The sequence below is a fragment of the Nansenia antarctica genome (assembly GCF_963989245.1).
Source record: "Nansenia antarctica genome assembly, chromosome: 11".
NCBI classification, from domain to species: Eukaryota; Metazoa; Chordata; class Actinopteri; order Argentiniformes; family Microstomatidae; genus Nansenia; species Nansenia antarctica.
Genome location: NC_137681.1, coordinates 2333346 through 2348345, shown reverse-complemented (window position 1 = coordinate 2348345; position 15000 = coordinate 2333346). Strand labels below are relative to the sequence as shown.

Here is a 15000-nt window from a genome sequence, read left to right as displayed (position 1 = left end):
CTGGCCAGTACTTGTGCCTGTGTTGCTGCTGACGTTGCGTTGCCGCCCCACCACTGCTCCATGCGACTGTTACCTGTGTTTGAGTTTTGAGTGGGGGTGCTGGAGACATGACACTGACCCCTCCCCCCTCCCCCCCCCCCCCCCCCCTCCGTCACTGTCTCATGTCTCCCAGTACTGAGGCTTACTGCACAGTCACCTTACATCTTTATTTCGTACCTTAAATGTATTATAATTCAATAGTTTTATCTCATTTTTAATATACTTTTCTTTGCCTCCTTATATTTTGTTGTTATATTCTATATGTCTTCTTATATGCACCCTAAATGGAGCCCCCACCCACCGCCCCCCCCTGCGGAAATTATCTCAGACGATTGTGCTACTTGTCTATAACCAGAGTGACAGATAAACATGTTGTATCTTGTCCCTAACAGACCACCGTACTCCCATAGGGCTTGGATGGCCCCCTGTAAGGCCTCTGGTTCTGGTTCAGTTAGCCTGGACATGACATCATAGGGATTGGATGTCTCCAACCAGTTCACCTCTATGTGGAGATATCCCAGTAAACAAAGAGTCTTCCTAGGACGTCCAGATGACGTCTTTAGGACGTCTTAAGACGATTCTGTAGTCCATAAGACGTCCTAAAGACGTCATCTGGACGTCCTAGAAAGACGTCATCTAAACCCACATTCTGGCTTCCCTGAGAACGTCTCTGGGACTCTTTGTTTACTGGGTATAGATCCATATCCATAGATAATCCAGGTTCATATAATAGTGGATTAAGGCCAGGGTTCAGTATATTGCAGAGAGCAGCTCTTCACCTCTGCTGTCTCAGATGTGTGTGTTGTTGGTTGAGCTAACAGCGTGTCCCTGGTGAGGTGTGTCACAGAGAACACCTGTCAGAGACACACACACACACACACACACACACACACACACCGCCTCTGAACCCTACGAGAGTGCAGTGGTCTGAGGACAGGTAGGCTGCCAGCCCCTCAGATCCCTCTCTCCTCTCTCTTCCCTCTCCTCATCCCTCCTCCTCCCTCTCTCCTCTCTCCTCCCTCCTCTCTCCACTCTCCTCTTCCCTCTCTCCTCTCCTCTCTCCTCTCTCCTCTCTCCTCCCTCCTCTTCCCTCCCTCCTCTTCCCTCCCTCCTCTCTCCTCCCTCCTCCCTCCTCCCTCCTCCCTCCTCCCTCCTCTCTCCTCCCTCCTCCCTCTTCTCTCCTCCCTCCCTCCCTCTCTCCTCCCTCCTCGTCTTCCGTTCTGCAGGAGAAGGAGATGGAGAAGCAGAAGTTGTTGTACCAGCAGGCGAGGCTGCACGACCGCGGGGCGGCAGAGATGGTCCTGCAGACCATCAGCGCCAGCAAAGGTACTCAGACCAGTCACAGTCACGTTGAAGTCTATTCATATAGATGGGCGGCTGTGTCTCAGGAGGTAGAGTCGGCGTCTAATGATCACAAGGTTCGGCAGATCGGCGGTTCGAGCCCCGGCTGGCCAAATGTCGAAGTGACCTTGGACAAGACACTGAACCCCAAATTGCTCCCAGTAAGCGGGCCGGCCGGCGCCTTGCATTGTAGCTTGTATTTTAATCATGATTAATAGATTATTGTGATTAACTTGATTAAAGATGTTAATTGATGGACAGCACTAATTTAAAATTCATCAATCGTAAATTGCCCATTGCTTTTCTGTGAGATTTTTCAATTCAATAATATTTTTTTCAAATTGACCCCGACCTTGCTAGGGTAAATACATGAGTGATATTGCAACTTTGAATAGAGTAAAATACTGTAAAATAGAATGTTAGAAGAATGAAAAGTGATGTGCTCCCTACCAACAGTGTGAGAGTGATGTGAGAGTGATGTGTCATGTGTTTGCTTCCTGCCAGGTGAGATGGGTCCGATGGTGGCGTGCACGCTGAAGCTGGGGATCGCTGTGCTCAACGGAGGGAACTCCACCGTGCAGCAGGTACGTCTGTATGACTAGACTGACTGACCTGCATGACTAGACTGGACTTAACGGCTGTGTCTCAGGAGGTAGAGCCGGCGTCTAATGATGGCAAAGTCGGCAGATCGGCAGTTCGAACCCCCGGCTGGCCACATGTCAAGTGTCCTTGGGCAAGACACTGAACCCCAAATTGCTCCCAGTGAGCGGGCCGGCGCCTTGCATGGTAGCTTGGCCACCATAGGTGTGTGAATGTATGTGTGAATGGGTGAATGAGAGGCCGTTGTAAAGCGCTTTGGAATAAGCCGCTATAGAAGTCAGTCCATTCACCGTTTACTTAACAACTTCCAGTTGAACGAGAAGTTTGGGATTGTAGTTGAGTGTATTTCTGGAGCGTTTACTGTCCTGTCTCTCTCTCCCTGGTAGAAAATGCTGGACTACCTGAAAGACAAGAAGGATGTCGGCTTCTTTCAGAGTCTCGCTGGCCTCATGCAGTCATGCAGGTAGGTAGTGGATTACCTCTGGAATAAGTTTTAAATGGTAATAGCCTACCATTGAATAACATTAAATGAAAGGGATAGTTAACCCAATTATCATGATTTGTTCATATGTGTCATACCTTCATATTTGTCAGACATTCATATGTGTCATACATTCATATCTTTCATACATTGTCATCCGTTAGATGGACTCACTGCACTAACCCTTCCAGATGTACTGCACTTAATAGTTGTAAATATTGACTATGTTTTTGTCTTGTGGCTATGTGTGTACATTGTCCGTTGTGATAGTCATGTGTAATGTGTGTGATGTTTGATGTATTTGACAGTACTGCTGTAATGAGTTTTTCCATCTGTACCGACAACAAATTCCACCGACCTTGGTCGTGTGGTCATTAAACCATTCATTCATTCATTCATTCATTCATTCATTCTGTCTCTGTGCTAAGCCTTGTGTTGCCCTGCCACAGTACAGTGGATGTATGGTGTTGTTGTGGCGTTGACTCCTCTCTCTGTTCCAGTGTCCTCGATCTGAACGCCTTTGAGAGGCAGAACAAAGCCGAGGGCCTGGGCATGGTGACAGAGGAAGGATCAGGTACACATTACCCACAATGCACTACAACACCCTCTATGGAACCACTCAACTATTAACATAACAACTATCTATAGCACCTTAATTAAATACGTCCTGTAAGAATGTCTTATCTTTAAAAAAAAACATCATTCTTATTTTGGCTACAAGAAGAAACAATATGACAATATTGTCAACAGAACCTAAAAGTTATATAATGGTAACGGTTTAATGGTAAACATATTTCAAAAAGTGACATTATATACAGTATATAAGACATATAAGTATATACATATATACGATGTGTAACTTCTTGACAGCCTTGTCAATTCATCATGTTTTGTCTTTCCTTTGTCCTATTGTTTTGTCATCTCATTGGTTGAACATTAGTTGCGTTGGATTGTTACATTCTAGTGGAAATACAATGACTCTTGTTTCATTGTCGTTGACATGCATAATCACTTTGAATATGTCTATGAGCTTATGATTTATTTTTTACCCTCTATGTAAAAAAGCTGGCTTGAAATACATTTTCAATTGTCAGAATATTTAGTGACCTGTTCTCTCGAAAGATGTCATGTGAATCTGACAGTGTAGGAAATGGTTTCCTAGCACAATAAAACTAAACAAAAATAATAATAATAATAATAAAAAATGCATGCAAATAATATATATTTTAGTCAGAGGAGAAACCAAAAGGTTTTCTGCTGTGTTTATTGTCTTTGTGACAGTTATCTTCAATTAATTTGTATTGTAGTATTCATATTACGAAGTACACAAAAAGATACAGGCATTTTCCTTATTTCTCTATTTCTTCTTTTTCCCATTCTAATCAGGAAGTGTGTTGTTGTTGTTGTGGATGACTCCATGTTGTTTGATAGCTGTCACTTTGATTTGAGTGGAACTTTGTCCAGTTATTGTTTTTGCTTTGAATGACAAACAACTTTGTCATAAAATACCCTTTTATATTCTGTACGATGTGTGATTTCCACGGCTCTGTCAAACGTTTTTTTCTCTCATTTTATGATATCAGTGCTTTGTCTGGCTCCAGAACACATGCAGCCTTCGGCTAAACAAAGTGAATACAGCAGCGACCGTCTAGTAGCGGCACGAGCTAGCAAAAACATGTACAGATCTTGAGCCAGTCAAATCTTTATGAGCTGGGAAAATAATGACAAAACATTGAACATTAATCTGTTTGACTTCTGGCTTCTTTTTTCTATTCTTTCCTTTTTTCTTCTTTTCTTTTTTGATTTCCTTGTACTGTCTTCCCCTCCTCAGTCATCACTCATGAGCGTGGTAATTATGACTTCTGCCGTTGTCCTGTGGTGTAGCCAGCTTTGTGTCAGTTCTGTCCAGGTCCTGAGCTCAACCCGACCTCCCCTCACTGTCCCTGCTCCTCTGCCTTAAACTGGACCGTAGCACCACCACACACACCACCCGGGGGTGACCCCTGACCCCTGACCTCAAATGGGGTCACAGCTCTCGTTCTCGTTCGTCCTTTCAGGGCCTTCAGAGTCCTGCTGGTTTTCATCCTGGCCTTCAATCTAGTAGTGACATATTTTGTAACTGATCAAACCCAGTAAACAAAGAGTCCAAAAGACGTCCTCAGGGAAGCCGGAATGTGGGTCCAGATGACGTCTTTCTAGGACGTCCAGATGACGTCTTTCTAGGACGTCCAGATGACGTCTTTCTAGGACGTCCAGGTGACGTCTTTCTAGGAAGTCCAGATGACGTCTTTTAGGACGTCTTATGGACTACAGAAGACGATTCTGTAGTCCATAAGACGTCCTAAAGACGTCATGTGAACCCACATTCCAGCTTCCCTGAGGACGTCTTTTGGACTCTTTGTTTACTGGGAACCAAGGGGTGAGTTCTCTGAAAGCTTCTATCACAAAGACGGTCTGAAGTCCATTGTGAGCTATCAAGGACCGTTGGCGTTCATCTTAAGTGTTACGAAGCTTTCGGGGGAACTCATGCCAGGTGTGTGGTTGGAATGGAAGTCAGCAGGACTTCTGGACTCAAGGTCGTGCACCCTGAATACTAATGTCATAGAGCTGTTAGCTAACCCAACGGTTTAATGTCCTAGAACTGTTAGCCAACCCAACAGTTAGCCAACCCAACAGTTTGATGTTCTAGAACTGTTAGCCAACCCAACAGTTTGATGTTCTAGAACTGTTAGCCAACCCAACAGTTTAATGTTCTAGAGCTGTTAGCCAACCCAACGGTTTAATGTTCTAGAGCTGTTAGCCAACCCAACAGTTTAATGTTCTAGAGCTGTTAGCCAACCCAACAGTTAAATCTCCTAGAGCTGTTAGACAACCTGTAGCTAACCCAACAGTTTAATGCCATATACGTAGCTGTCGCCAACCCAACAGTTAGTCAACCCAATAGTTTAATATCCTAGAGCTGTTAGCCAACCCAACAGTTTAATGCCATATAGCTGTCGCCAACCCAACAGTTAGTCAACCCAACAGTTTAATATCCTAGAGCTGTTAGCTAACCCAACAGTTTAATGCCATATAGCTGTCGCCAACCCAACAGTTAGTCAACCCAACAGTTTAATGTTCTAGAGCTGTTAGCCAACCCAACAGTTTAATATCCTAGAGCTGTTAGCCAACCCAACAGTTTTCCGCCCTCCCTCTCAGGAGTTGCACAGTGTCTGACACAGTGGGTGTAAGAGCAGTGAGCTGTTGTTGAAGTGTCCCCCCCGCCCCCCCCCTGCCCCAAGTCTATTTGCTCCAGTTGGCTGGATGTGTTTTATCGATGGAGAACGTGTGGTGTATCACTATTATCTCTGTAGTCTCTCTCTCTCTCTATCTGTGGTGCATTTTGGACTTGGTGGCTTCATGGCTGCGCTGATTATGTGCAAGTGGAGGGTGGCTCAGTACCTTGTGTGGTCCAGTGGTCCAGCCGTGGACTCTGTGTTCTGTGGTGTAGTCGGTGTCGTATCTTCTGTTGTTTTGGTCTCTATATGTGTCTGTAATTTGGTTCTTTTTTATGTGGATTTGACAGTTTATTTGATTAACTTTGATTCCCCCTCTCTATGATTTGTGTTCTCAACAATATTGTTGTATTTTCCATTCATATTTTTGTTGTTGTTGTTGTTGTTTATTCGCACTTCAGAATCTCGTCGAAAACGTTTAAATTAGTTCATGATACACCAGAAGAAGCATATGTTAATATGTACCAATGATGCACTTGCTTGTGGCCATAGTGTGCTGTTTTTGAATTATACTAGTGTTACTGTTATAATTAAGAAAATAATTAAGTATATAATAATAACAGTTCTGAAATATTCAGAGGAAAACAGAAGGAAACCTAGCCTTCTTTGTATGAATTACTACTCTGCCAATAAGACTTCTAATCTGGTTTATCATTGTGTAAGAAATATGCCTGAAAGTGCACAAACCTTTCGGAGTAGGTAGACTCCGTAGTAGAGTATCACTAAAATGTTCTGTCGTTGTACCCTGCTTTCTATTTCACTAGTGACATTGTAGAAATAGCACTTGTAGCTATCGTGCAGCTATAGAACACAGTCGAGTAGATATCCCCTCTTCCATGGGACTTAACGCCTGTGTGTGCGCTCTGTACCGTAGCCTGACGCTAAACCCTACCCTCTCTAGCTCTTCTACTTCAACCTGAAGCACTTTCAAGCCTGTTTTAGACCAAAGACTTTCTCTCCTCCACATGATATTCAGTCAAGCTATCTTCATGTTGTCAGAGTTTAGCATTCCTCCTCGACATCACAGATCATCCTCTCTCTCTCTCTCTCTCTCTCTCTCTCTCTCTCTCTCTCTCTCTCTCTCTCCCGATCGTCATCCTGTGTTACCGCCAATGTCAACTCTCTGTCTTCTCATTAACCATCCGTCCACATGGTTAAAGGCAGCATTTTATCACGGTCAATGGAGTCCTGATTGCTCTAAACAGTTCTTCCAGCTTGTCGTATCAGGCTTTTTATAGTAGGGTCCAAAACCAATATTCTGTGACCACTCTCTGGCTAACATGTTTTGATGATTGATTTGACTTCTAGGGACCTTTTTTGAAAAAAATTGCCTAGAGGTCTCTCTTTTTTGCCAGAGTGCCAAATCCAAAATACCTGTAACCTTTAAGGCGAGACAAGGCAGGTGAATAGAGTACATTTTTTAACTAATAGATATCACTATGAAACTTCCCCAATGCAATCACTTACATTAAGACAATTCTTTTTTGTATTACGGTACAAGTTATTCTGAAATCGTATGTTTAAATATACCCAAAAAATATGGGTCAAAACATGTCACTCTTTCAATTCAGGCAGATATTGTCGCATGAGGGTTCATGTACATGGTATCACAAAAAAGGGGGGCTTGACTTCAAGGCCCGAGTATAAAATGCTGCTGGTCGGACCGCCTCACCTCAGCCCACTCCCATGTTTCTCACCTGTGGAACATTCCAGACTGTGTGATGAACCATCCGGAGGGGTGTGTCAGGGTCACCTGACTGACCAGACTGAGCCCTGTCTGTCTGAATGTGGAGGCCTCAAACCGGCCCTGTCTGCTGCTAATGTTCTCTGCTGTCCTCCTGTCTGTCCTCCTGTTCTGTCCGTCTGTCCGTCTGCTGGCGTGGTCCAGGGGAGAAGGTGATGCAGGACGACGAGTTCACCTGCGACCTCTTCCGCTTCCTGCAGCTCCTGTGTGAAGGCCACAACTCAGGTGTGTGACACATCTTTTCATATGACTCTGCGTTTGTATATAATTACCGTTATCGAAGTTACATTCTTACCGTTGCTTAGCAACCGATAAACAACTGTTCAGCGGATTAATACACTTGACTTACAATAAAACATAGTTCCATTAAAATACGTTAATTAAAAGTTTGTCTTGTCTTTCTTTTGTGAAATATTGATAGATAAATGTGGTAAGCGTTGTTACTTGAAGCCGTGGTATATCGTGGATATCGGCACAGCTAGGGGGTGTATATATCATGGTATATAACCATCCCGCTGTGCCAATATCCACGATATACCACGGCTTCTCGTTCCATAACGCTTAAGTAGATCTTATATAGTAGATCATTATAGTAGATCATTATTACTCTATTAGATCATTTCATTAACGTAGTGTTACATAGTAATTTACCAATTGCCAAGAAGATTGGTAGTTCACAGGTATAAAATAATTATCTCATGCTGTCACTTTGCCTTCCAGTTGTTAATTTCTAGGAATTCTAAAAATGTTCCACTTTGCTCCTTAAAGATTTTCAGAACTACTTGAGGACGCAGACTGGAAACAACACGACAGTCAACATCATCATCTCCACTGTGGACTACCTGCTCAGAGTCCAAGTGAGTCTTTGTCACAGTGCGGTGATGTCTTCTTTAAATTAATATTACATCTCGGGGCGGCTGTGTCGCAGGAGGTAGTCTAATGATCGCAAGGTTGGCAGATCGGCGGTTCGAGCCCCGGCTGACCACATGTTGAAGTGTCCTTGGGCAAGACACTGAACCCCAAATTGCTCCCAGTGAGCGGACTGGCACCTTGCATGGTAGCTTGCTGCCATTGGTGTGTGAATGTGTGTGTGAATGGGTGAATGAGAGGCCGTTGTAAAAAGTGCTTTGGATAAAGGCGCTATATAAGTGTAGTCCATTTACCATTTTATCTCTCAGACTCATATTTGCGTGTAGCGTGTTGCCGTGTGTTACACCTCATATGATGTCCTTCTCTTACAGGAGTCCATCAGTGACTTCTACTGGTACTACTCTGGGAAGGAGGTCATAGATGAACAAGGGCAGCGCAACTTCTCCAAGGCCATCAACGTAGCCAAGCAGGTCTTCAACACGCTCACTGAGTACATCCAGGTAAGTGTTGCATCAGGTGTTATTTCTCGATTATCCCTCGGTACATTTGAAATGTCTTTGCAAGGTTGTGCATAGCATTCTACATTCGTCTCCTGAAACACCAGCTTTTCCCCTTTACTGTGACCCCTAAGACTTCTACTGCCCCCCCTTGTACTGTTTCTCTGCTTCTCCAGTGTCTATAAAAAAAGTTTTAGTTTTTAGTTTTTCCCTTCTATCACTGAGACTGCCAATGGCCCCGGGCCTGAGCTAGATTACTCTTCCTGCTACGACTGGCAGATTGATGATTGATGATTGCTTAGTCAAATGTATCGATTGTAAGTCACTTTGGAATAAGGCTGTCTGCTAAATGCCAGAAATGTAAATGTAATGTAAATGTAAATGTAAATGTAAATGTTATGTAAATGTTATGTAAATGTTATGTAAATGTAATGTTCTTGTCTAGGGCCCGTGCACTGGCAACCAGCAGAGTCTGGCCCACAGTCGTCTGTGGGATGCTGTCGTCGGCTTCCTACACGTGTTCGCTCACATGCAGATGAAGCTGTCACAGGTGAGCAGTGTTAATGAAGCTGTCACAGGTGAGCCGTGTTAATGAAGCTGTCACAGGTGAGCGGTGTTAATGAAGCTGTCACAGGTGAGCGGTGTGTATGAAGCTGTCACAGGTGAGCAGTGTTAATGAAGCTGTCACAGGTGAGCAGTGTGTATGAAGCTGTCACAGGTGAGCCGTGTTTATGTAGCTGTCACAGGTGAGCGGTGTTAATGAAGCTGTCACAGGTGAGCGGTGTTAACGTAGCTGTCACAGGTGAGCAGTGTTAATGTAGCTGTCACAGGTGAGCGGTGTTAATGAAGCTGTCACAGGTGAGCAGTGTTAATGACGCTGTCACAGGTGAGCCGTGTTAATGAAGCTGTCACAGGTGAGCGGTGTTAACGAAGCTGTCACAGGTGAGCGGTGTTAATGAAGCTGTCACAGGTGAGCGGTGTTAATGAAGCTGTCACAGGTGAGCGGTGTTAATGAAGCTGTCACAGGTGAGCGGTGTTAATGAAGCTGTCACAGGTGAGCAGTGTTAATGAAGCTGTCACAGGTGAGCCGTGTTAATGAAGCTGTCACAGGTGAGCGGTGTTAATGTAGCTGTCACAGGTGAGCAGTGTTAATGTAGCTGTCACAGGTGAGCAGTGTTAATGTAGCTGTCACAGGTGAGCAGTGTTTATGAAGCTGTCACAGGTGAGCCGTGTTAATGAAGCTGTCACAGGTGAGCCGTGTTAATGAAGCTGTCACAGGTGAGCAGTGTTAATGAAGCTGTCACAGGTGAGCCGTGTTAATGAAGCTGTCACAGGTGAGCAGTGTTAATGAAGCTGTCACAGGTGAGCAGTGTTAATGAAGCTGTCACAGGTGAGCGGTGTTAATGAAGCTGTCACAGGTGAGCCGTGTTAATGAAGCTGTCACAGGTGAGCCGTGTTAATGAAGCTGTCACAGGTGAGCAGTGTTAATGAAGCTGTCACAGGTGAGCGGTGTTAATGAAGCTGTCACAGGTGAGCAGTGTTAATGAAGCTGTCACAGGTGAGCCGTGTTAATGAAGCTGTCACAGGTGAGCGGTGTTAATGAAGCTGTCACAGGTGAGCGGTGTTAATGAAGCTGTCACAGGTGAGCCGTGTTAATGAAGCTGTCACAGGTGAGCAGTGTTAATGAAGCTGTCACAGGTGAGCCGTGTTAATGAAGCTGTCACAGGTGAGCGGTGTTAATGAAGCGGTCACAGGTGAGCCGTGTTAATGAAGCTGTCACAGGTGAGCGGTGTTAATGAAGCTGTCACAGGTGAGCAGTGTTAATGTAGCTGTCACAGGTGAGCAGTGTTAATGAAGCTGTCACAGGTGAGCAGTGTTAATGAAGCTGTCACAGGTGAGCCGTGTTAATGAAGCTGTCACAGGTGAGCCGTGTTAATGTAGCTGTCACAGGTGAGCAGTGTTAATGACGCTGTCACAGGTGAGCCGTGTTAATGAAGCTGTCACAGGTGAGCGGTGTTAATGAAGCTGTCACAGGTGAGCCGTGTTAATGTAGCTGTCACAGATGAGCCGTGTTAATGAAGCTGTCACAGGTGAGCAGTGTTAATGAAGCTGTCACAGGTGAGCAGTGTTTATGAAGCTGTCACAGGTGAGCGGTGTTAATGAAGCTGTCACAGGTGAGCCGTGTTAATGAAGCTGTCACAGGTGAGCCGTGTTAATGAAGCTGTCACAGGTGAGCCGTGTTAATGTAGCTGTCACAGGTGAGCAGTGTTAATGAAGCTCTCACAGGTGAGCGGTGTTAATGTAGCTGTCACAGGTGAGCAGTGTTAATGAAGCTGTCACAGGTGAGCGGTGTTTATGTAGCTGTCACAGGTGAGCGGTGTTTACGTTACTAACCAAACATGTTGAAACTGTGAATACATTCAAATATCTTGGTACAGTCTTAGATTGTCAGGTGAGCTTCTCTGAAAACACAGAGTATGTTTTCAAGAAATGTTCACAGCGACTCTATCTTCTGAGAAGACTCCGGGGCTTCGGTGTCAGTCAGCAGACTTTATATAGAGACTTCTATAGAGTTCACCTGGCAACTAGAAATGTAGTCAAGAAGTCCTTTGTTCCAAGTGCCGTCAGCATCCTTCATTCTGCAAAGTGCCCAACAAGACGGAAGCCACAGACATGAAGTGTTTTGATGTGTTTCTAATGTGCAACCCTGTCTCTGTCTAACCCTGTCTCTGCCTGTTTGTGTTTTGTGTCGTGCTGGTTGCCTTCTGGCTTCTTGTGTTGATTTTTCTGTTTGGTGAGCCAAAGACAATTTTCCACCTGGGTGGACAATAAAGTTATATTCAATTCAATTCAATTAAAACCCAAGATGGCGCTGTGGGTGGCTGCTGCGGTACTTCTCTTCAACTCTGCTTGATTTTGATGTTATGAAGCATTTTTGTTTCATTGAATACCCAGTATCCCGTGTAATGACAAATAAACGTAGACTTTCTGAGGCATAATCCTTCATAATCTTCTGTCTATCCCTCAGAATTCATGTCATGATGTCTTTGAGTAACTCAAAGCTTCCTATAACTGGATGACGCTGTTGTTGTTTTTGCTCCAGGACTCGAGCCAGATTGAGTTACTGAAGGAGTTGATGGACCTGCAGAAGGACATGGTGGTGATGCTGCTGTCCATGCTAGAAGGTACAGTAGGCGTGGTCCGTATGTGACACAGTCTGAGGAAAACAGCCGCATGTCAGCAATCCTCAAGTCGCCAAATGAGCAGAAAGCTTCTGCTTTTTCATATATATACTTTTTTTTGTGCATATTACGAAACTGCTGAAGAGCCCACTTGAAATAAAAAAACAACAGTTTTAGGATCATTAAATACCCATAATGTGTTAATTGGATTCACTGTCTCGTCTGCCCGAGGCTACTGGCTTAGTGATACATGGGCTTGTAAACAAACGTTTGTTTTAATGAGCCCTGGCCAAGAAAAGCAGCACTTAATTAAAAAGACACCACATACAGTATAAAAACATACAATATATACAACATAAAATAACAACTAACAAGCAACAGAAACAGTGAGCAGATACAGGCTATAAAAGATAACCTCAGCACATTTGCATGTATGATTCAAAGTCTCTGTAACACTCAGTTTAAAGTCAGAGAGTGGGATGAACATGCAAGTTCACAGTTTCAACTTTTTCTGAAGTACATTCAGAAGGCATATATATATATATATATGTTACGGTACATGTGGGAATACGGTACATGTGGGAAAACTAGGGTTAGGGTTAGGTGCTAGGGTGACTTGGTACATGCTGGCATGTCTAACCCTAACCCTAACCCTAACCTTAACCCTACCCCTAACCTTAACCCTAACCTTAACCCTAGCACCCTAGCACCCTAGCACCTAACCCTAACCCTAGTTTTCCTACATGTACCGTATTCCCACATGTACCGTAACATATATATATATATATATATATACCAACTGTAAGGATTATCTTCAACATCTGGACATCTGGAAGCGTGGAAGCAAAATATGGACCACAAATCCCACAATGCCTCCTGATCTTCTCTCTCCAGGTAACGTGGTGAACGGCACCATCGGCAAGCAGATGGTGGACATGCTGGTGGAGTCCTCCAACAACGTGGAGATGATCCTCAAGTTCTTCGACATGTTCCTCAAGCTCAAAGACCTCACCTCATCCGACGCCTTCAAGGAGTACGACCCCGACGGCAAGGGGGTCATCTCCAAGCGGGACTTCCACAAGGCCATGGAGAGCCACAAGCACTACACCCAGTCCGAGACCGAGTTCCTGCTCTCCTGCGCCGAGCCCGACGAGAACGAGCTCCTGGACTACGTGGAGTTCGTCGAGCGTTTCCACGAGCCGGCCAAAGACATCGGCTTCAACGTGGCGGTCCTGCTGACCAACCTGTCGGAGCACATGCCCCACGACACGCGCCTGCAGACCTTCCTGGAGCTGGCTGAGAGCGTCCTCAACTACTTCCAGGTAGGAAGGGGGCGGCTGTGGCTCAGGAGGTAGAGTCAGGAGGTAGAGTCAGGAGGTAGAGCCGCCGTCTAATGATCGCAAGGTTGGCAGATCGGCGGTTCGAGTTTGAGCCCCGACTGGCCACATTTCGAAGTGTCCTTGGGCAAGATACTGAACCCCAAGTTGCTCCCAGTGAGCGGGCCGGCCGGCGCCTTGCATGGTAGCTTGCCGCCATTGGTGTGTGAATATGTGTGTGAATGGGTGAATGAGAGGCCGTTGTAAAGTGCTTTGGAATAAGGCGCTGTATAAGTCAGTCTATATAAGTCAGTCTATATAAGTCAGTCTATATAAGTCATCTATATAAGTCAGTCTGTATAAGTCAGTCTGTATAAGTCAGTCTATATAAGTCAGTCTGTATAAGTCAGTCTATATAAGTCAGTCTGTATAAGTCAGTCTTTATAAGTCAGTCTATATAAATCAGTCTGTGTAAGTCAGTCTATATAAATCAGTCTATACAGTATAAGTCAGTCTGTATAAGTCAGTCTGTATAAGTCAGTCTGTATAAGTCAATCTATATAAGTCAGTCTGTATAAGTCAGTCTGTATAAGTCAGTCTATATAAGTCAGTCTGTATAACGGCCAAGCTCCACCTGCTGCGTTGCGTCAACTCGCCATCGGCGTTGCGTCAACTTCCCGTTGTCCAAGCTCCACCTGAGCGTTGCGTCACCGTCAACGTTCTACTCTAGCTCCACTGTCTAGGATAGGCTATACAATTATAACCAACAACTACAATTGTAAATATACAATTGGTCTCATTGTGATGTCTGCGTCCACCGTCAAAAATCAATTTTTTTTGAATGTCTACTTTTGACGCAGCCATCGGACGCAACGCAACGCTGACGCAACGCAGCAGGTGGAGCACCTTTCATTGATTACAATGCATTTGATCCCAATTTCGGACACAACGCACATTAGACGCAACGCTCGATGGCCATGGTGGAGCTTGGCCGTAAGTCAGTCTGTATAAGTCAGTCCGTTTACCATTTACTTCCAGCCGTACCTTGGCCGCATCGAGATCATGGGCAGGGCCAAGCGCATCGAGCGCGTCTTCTTCGAGATCAGCGAGTCGAGCCGCACACAGTGGGAGAAGCCCCAGGTGAAGGAGTCCAAGCGGCAGTTCATCTTCGACGTGGTCAACGAGGGCGGCGAGAAGGAGAAGATGGAGCTGTTCGTCAACTTCTGCGAGGACACCATCTTCGAGATGCAGCTGGCGGCGCAGATGTCGGACGCCGCGGAGCGCTCGGCCGTGAAGGAGGAGAGCGAGAGGGAGAAGCCCGAGGAGGAGACGGAGGAGATGGGCTTCTTCTCCGTGACCACGGTCAGGACGGCGCTGCTCGCCTTGCGCTACAACGTGATGCTGCTCATGAAGGTGGGTGGTGTTTATATTTTGTAATTTGACCCCTGTGAGTAAAGAAAAATGTTATATCTTTGCACTTGATCAAATTTCAGGACCCTCCTTTCATGACCTTTCCTAGATATGTGCGTTCTACCACCCAGTATCCTTACATTTTAAAAGGCGGCTCTTTTAGTAGGTAAAAAAGGCACGGCTGTTCTAGTGTTAAAGTTTTTTCTAGATAGGAATTGGGCTGGTCCACCACTTTTGTTAACAAC

At 45.1% G+C, this 15000-nt stretch overlaps 1 protein-coding gene across 1 annotated transcript in view; it reads left to right on the top strand.

Annotated features, from left to right (window-relative positions):
- ryr2a (ryanodine receptor 2a (cardiac)) overlaps positions 1–15000 on the top strand; it is a gene marked incomplete at both ends in the record, with an annotated part of 91997 nt that overhangs the window by 56113 nt on the left and 20884 nt on the right. The window contains 12 exons of the mRNA XM_080541878.1: positions 1266–1365; positions 1885–1964; positions 2367–2443; positions 2962–3035; positions 4293–4310; positions 7625–7705; positions 8249–8337; positions 8722–8850; positions 9293–9397; positions 11951–12032; positions 12924–13351; positions 14384–14758. Of these exons, the coding sequence (XP_080398004.1) occupies positions 1266–1365; positions 1885–1964; positions 2367–2443; positions 2962–3035; positions 4293–4310; positions 7625–7705; positions 8249–8337; positions 8722–8850; positions 9293–9397; positions 11951–12032; positions 12924–13351; positions 14384–14758 (1638 nt within the window). The remainder of the gene's footprint in view (positions 1–1265; positions 1366–1884; positions 1965–2366; positions 2444–2961; positions 3036–4292; positions 4311–7624; positions 7706–8248; positions 8338–8721; positions 8851–9292; positions 9398–11950; positions 12033–12923; positions 13352–14383; positions 14759–15000) is intronic.